General features: G+C 26.7%; 1 protein-coding gene across 1 annotated transcript in view; it reads right to left on the reverse strand.

Moving 5' to 3' along the window:
* Positions 1 to 299: 299 nt before the first annotated feature.
* The window catches only part of LOC139426595 (uncharacterized), a 7,433-nt gene continuing 1,293 nt past the window's right edge, over positions 300 to 6,439 (reverse strand). The window contains exons 2-3 of the mRNA XM_071185904.1: positions 4,840 to 4,905; positions 300 to 377 (exon numbers count right to left, since the gene is read on the reverse strand). Of these exons, the coding sequence (XP_071042005.1) occupies positions 300 to 377; positions 4,840 to 4,905 (144 nt within the window). The remainder of the gene's footprint in view (positions 378 to 4,839; positions 4,906 to 6,439) is intronic.

Below are 6,439 nucleotides of genomic sequence, written 5' to 3' on the forward strand. Positions count from 1 at the left end.
TTTAAATATAATAGCACAAAAATTAAAAGGGAACTCGGGTGCATTTATCGAGATCCACAAATAATCCTTCAAAGAGCCGCATGTGGCTCGTGAGCCTCAGGTTGGTCGCCCCTGGAATATATTGTTTATTTTATCTCTTCCTTTTAATGAGATTTCTTTTCTTACCTAACAGCTCTAGTCATCAATTTTTTTTTCTTCCAAGAGTATGTTTGAAATTGTTTCTTATAGAGCTATTTCAAGAAATGTGAAAGCCCGAAGAAAAAGGGTGCATCAAAAAACGATGCATTGTGTTCTACATTTCAACTCTCGTACAAAGTCGTGACTTCTGATGCAATTCGCTCTTTGCCATTCAACATCACGAAGCCGTCATAGTTTTCCTATCAAGATAAAATCTTCGTAGCTAGATGAAATCAAAATTGTCAGTGGAAATCCTCGCATGTTATATCGCTAAATCACAATCATCTTATGTCGGCGACTTAAATCACAATTCCGATGCTTGCAAGAAACTACAGCAACTATATAGCCATGGCGATGTATATATTAAATTGATAGTTTGCGATTTATTGCCCAGTCCTAATCATCAGATGATCATTGCTGTTCTATTCGCTGATCCACAGAACTTAATTATTTTAAATCTATGTTGTTATTTTAAATATATTAAAGTATTGTTTTAAATGAGGACCTGTTTTTTTTCCTAAAATGGCACTCTGAAATTTGAATGTCCGAGATCCTCAGAACCTATAGTTTATAAAAGCTTGCAGAATCACTATAAAATATGCTTTTCTTCGATTTCAATTATGAAACGAAAAGGAAAAAAATTTCAAACCTATTTTTTCCATTTAGTTTTCTCAGAATTATTCAGCCCATATTATTAAAATACTACATGTTAAAATATGATGTGCTATTAATGCAATCTTTCTATATAATATATTTTCCTGTATGTAGTAGTTGAGAAGCTCTTTAAGAAAAGCACTCTTGTTTCAGTTTGACTGCAACGTTTACGTTCAGGTTGAACCCAGTGAAGGTTTTGAAGTGGTCTGTAACTCTTCTTGTTCAAAATTACAGTACAGTGCTCCGGGTGCAGCGTATGCTTGCATCAGATTAATCAATGATCCTTTAGTTGGTAAGTTTTACTTAATTCTCAATGTTTTTAGATCTGCGTGCTATGTATAATTTGTCCACGGTAAGAACTCCCCCCACCACGAAGTCTGAGGCCATCCGTTGCTATGGAAGCAAGAATAGTGCAATTTAGGGAGGTTAGCTTCACTTCACTATAGGGTAGGGGTGCAAAACCTTTTTGAGTGAAGGGCCACATGAAAAAGCAGATCGAACAATGAAGGGCCGCATGCCAAAATACTTAGACATGTTGGCAGCAATCGTTGGTAGTAGTTGTTATCCAAACATCATTGTTCTAGGGACTAAATTCTTTTTGTCAGTTAACCTTGTAATATCTTTGCATAAAATTGAATACTTTTAAATGTTTAAACTGAGAAACTGCAAAACTGATTATTTAGAAAAAAAAAGGAATCAGAAAATCAGAATCAATTTATCAGAAAAAGAATTTAGATAAATTGAAATAATTAAAAACTATGGACTCGTTTTTTTTATTCTCTTCATGAAGGTGTCGATTTCGCTAAGATACGTAATTACTTTTTAANAAAAAAAAAAAAAAAAAAAAAAAAAAAAAAAAAAAAAAAAAAAAACAGAATCGAATTTCATGAGTTGTAAAATTATGTTAAAATACCGGGATATTCTAAATCACAATAATGGGAAAGAAAAAAAAACACTTTCGAAAAACCTCTTAAATTTATGTTAAAATCGGCACAAATAGAGAGCTTAAAAAGTAATTATTTTAATGCACGATTCAAAACTCGCGTGCTGTTTGACTAGCATTAAAAATATCAGATTTTTTTTTTAAATCACGGGAAAAAGAGTAGTAATAACTACCAAGAAAACAATCCAAATCCTTTTATGTTTATAATGAAATCGGCGTAAAAAAAGCGCGACAAAAAGGGAATCATTTAAATGTGGGATTCGAAATTAAAGTGTCGCTATAGCGTATGAAAATATCGTAACTTTAAAAACTTTGTAGAAATGTGTAGCAATAATTGCCAAAACAACGATTGAAAAATAATTTGATTTGCAATGAAATCGCCACAAATAAACCACGTCAAAAAATGGTTATCTAAATTGGCGAATCTTTACTCGCGATTCGTAATAATATCGCGTTAAAATATCGAAAGATTAAAAACCATGCGGAAATGCTTAGAAGTAACTGCCGAAAAAAGGATCAAAAGTCATTTAGATTTGCTATGAAGTTTTGCGCAAATAAAGCGTTTGCCACTTTCAAAAATCAGAAACTTCATGAAATTGGGTTGCAATAACTGTACTTAAAAGTCATTGTATTAACGATGTAACGAAAAATTTTTTTTCATTTTGTTCAGACTGCTGCCACGGGCCGCACTTTGAGGGTTTGCGGGCCGCATGTGGCCAGATAGTCGATTCCTTATTAGTCTTATTGTTTTTTCTTTCATTTTTAAAAGCTGAAAATAAGAATCCAAATTTTTTTTATGATCTGAATAATTGTGTATATATAGCCTTTGCCTTAAAATAATAAATTTAAAATGAATCAAAAGAAGAAAAAATCATGATATAAAATAAGTAAATTAACGCAGTAAGAAATTTTGGATTTGTTTTCAAAGATGTTTTTTTGGTTATTTTCATAAGATTTATCCAAACATTTTTTTAAGGATAAATTTCAATTTTTAGCTATTTTAAGAGTAATCAATCATATTAAATAAATATCAATTGATTAAAAATAGAAATATTTTCTTAAGAATTGAAAATTAGTACTTAACATTACATTCAAGGAAATAAAATGTTATTGGAAAGAACACTTAACGTAAAATTCTGTAAAAAAATATAAACATTTTTATCATTTATAAACCTTTGGAATATTTATAGCAAATATATATAATTATTCTGAAATTGTTTTATTTACTGCAGTAAACTGACAAATTAACATCTGTCCCTCTAATTTCTTTCTATGTTCTTTTGTTTTGCATACATGTGATAAAAATGATTTAATATGACTTATTAAATAAGCTGAATCATTTCTTTGATGATATAGACTAGAACATTATGAATGAGGTATTTAAGTATATGAAGATTAATTTTATCATAAAGTATAAGGATGCTTTAATAATGACACAAACATATATATAGAACAAAAGCTTTATTTGAATCAGTAAAGAGAAAATATATATACAAAAGCAAATAACATTTTTAAAAATTTTACTTTAAAGCATATATCATTAATTATATCATTACTTGCAATTTCAAGATTACTATACTTCTGAAGAAAACACTGTAATTGTCATATATTTTTAAATGTCCCAATTTCCAAACATTTTATTTTAAAACATAACGGCAAACAAAAATTTGGAACCATGGAAAATTTTTACTTTATCAATTTAATATCATTATAATCATGGGTGCAAAGGCCAAAATTTTTTCTGATTGAAATTCCCAACATACAAGACATATGCAAGATATCTACATAGCTCTACCATAATATATCAAATTTATATACTGACCAAAAATTATCTGTTTATCTCTTCCCTTAATAAAATAACAGGAGCATAAAAGGTACACCAATATAAATAATGAATGCAATTTTTACTTATTAAATTATAGCATTACTTGCAATTTCAAGATTACTATACTTCTGAAGAAAACATATTGTAAATGTCGTATATTTTTAAATGACCAAATTTCCAAACATTTTATTTTAAAACATAACCCCAGCGAGCAAACAAAAATTTGGTAAAAAATTTCATGGATAATTGAAAATATTTGCTTACTTACAGTAGTTTTCCGTTCATGTTAATGAAACTATCTTTTTCGAATATGCATGTAAAAGTAACACAGTAAATTACTAATGATTGTATAGTAGTTAAATACTTTACCATATATGAACCATTCAAATTATCCGACACTTTTGCTCTTGTAACAACATATTTTAAAAATTTGTTGATTTTGAGAAATTTAATTATCCGAAAGAAGGAAATGAAGAAGTATAGTAAATTAAATAAAATATTGAATGATATAAAAAATGTCTTTACATAATCTAAATTTTCCACTTATTTTTTAAATACTATTCTATATTATAAATTAAATCTGGAGTTATAAGTAAATTGCCAATTAAATTTTCCTTTAAGAAAAACACACAAATATCTCGTACTTATGGGGCTTTTAACTATTTTTATGGGATATTAAGAAATATATACTAGTAAAAACAAAATTGTAGTTTCTTAAAATTGCAGTTTCTGATGAGATGTACCACAAAATATAATGTAAATAATTCAAAGTAGTTGCATTACATCACCCAATAATTAAAACTAAGTAAAGTTTTGAAAGTAAACAAGAAGTTTATGAAACAAAGACTATTGTTTACAATACATTTTTACAACTTTAAAAACATTAGATTAAATTGAAGCTTTAAATTCCTATGACACTCCTATTCATCATTTTACAATTTATGATAATAATTAAATATTTATTTTTAAAAGTCTTGATGTAAGACATCCTATAAATCATTTTACAATTCACAATAATAATTATATATTTATTTTTAAAAGGGGTGATGAAAAACAATCTACTTTAGGAAAGCATTAAAAGTGATAATCCTTGTTAATTTAAACATAATAATAAATCATTATAAATTTAAACAAATATTCTTAGTTAGAAGTTAAATACAAATTTTAAATGTTTTTTGCATAAATGAATCACACCACAATTGCTGCAGTTGTGTGTCTTGGGGGAAACGAAACGAAATACCTTGTGATTATCATCATAGTTCCCTCGACACAAGAGAACACAACAAACATAAATCATGCTTGATGCCTGAAAAATAAACAGACATTAAGACTCATGGCTGAAACTAAAATACTAATTTATCAACACCTACCTTAATTTGTCATTGGAATAATGAAAATTAAAAAAAATTGTTTTACTTCCCAAAAAATATGTTAAAAAATATTTTTCTTAGTTATCTGGATCTTAAATAAATTTTCTCAAGTTTTGGTTAATATGAACAAAGTTCTGATCAATGTAGTCAACAATCTCTAAAATAAGTGCTCAATTAAATAATTTATTTACTAAAACTTCCTTAATTCCAAATACTTTTTTTAAAAGTATTTTAACAGCACACTAGAAGAACTTTAAGTAAACAATGACACCAAACCTTGGTACAGTATTAGAAACTAATATTTTTATCCCCAAATACTGGTACATTTAGAAATTCTTCAATATTAAAATTCTTCTCAGGCATATTAGATCTAAAATTCTAATAGCTAAATATAAACAAATGTAACTTCTATTAGCATTCTTCAGATAAACACAAATACGCTATTTTTTTTACTAAAATTTGTTTAAATTTAATTTCATTAGAGTTAAAAATAACTACTTTTAATCACCAAAACAGTTTAAATTTCTTTGTAATGCTTGTTTATAATAATTAGTGAAAAGTAGTTTTCAAATATTGCTAACATTAAACCAACTGGTAATTCTACATTTCAAATAATATCTTACAAAATATTTTTCTTAGTTTACAGATTCTTAAATAAATTTTCTAAAGTTTTGGTTCATAGAAACAAAGTTCTGCTAAATGTAGTCAGTAATTTATTCACTAAAATTTTCTTTATTCAAAATGCTTTTTTTTAAAGTATTTTAACAGCACATTAGAAGAACTATAAGTTAACAATGACACCAAACCTTGATATAGAATTAGAAACTAATATTTTTGTCCCCAAACATTGGTACATTTAGAAATTCTTCAAGATTAAAATTCTTCTCAGGCATATTTAAATTTAAAATTCTAATAGCTAATTATAAACAAATGTAACTTCTATCAGCTTTCTTCGGATAAACACATATGGTATTTTTCTACAAAAATTTGTTTAAATTTAATTTCATTAGAGCTAAACATCACCAAAACAGTTTAAATCTCTTTAATTCTTGTTTATAATAATTAGTGAAAAGTAGTTTTAAAATATTGGTAAACTTATACCAACTGCTAATTCTACATTTCAAATTATTTAGTATTTTTACTGAGAAAGATATATACAAATCTCTAATCTAACATACATAATGTACAAAACATTAGAAACATCTTATTAGTATTTCAAGAAATTGCATATTTTATTCTTACAAACACTAAAAAGTTAAGTATTAAAACATATTGGATTGTAACTAATATATTTTAATATGCTTACATAAATGTAAATTCAAACATATTTTAACCGATTTATTGAAATGTATATTTTATAAACAATTCTAGGGCTATTTAAAATCTTGAGCAGTCTATTTAAATCGCTTAGATTCATTTAAGATGCTTTAGCTCATGAAGTATGAATATAAAATACAATCGAATGCTTTT

The sequence above is a fragment of the Parasteatoda tepidariorum genome, chromosome 9 (assembly GCF_043381705.1).
Source record: "Parasteatoda tepidariorum isolate YZ-2023 chromosome 9, CAS_Ptep_4.0, whole genome shotgun sequence".
NCBI lineage: Eukaryota > Metazoa > Arthropoda > Arachnida > Araneae > Theridiidae > Parasteatoda > Parasteatoda tepidariorum.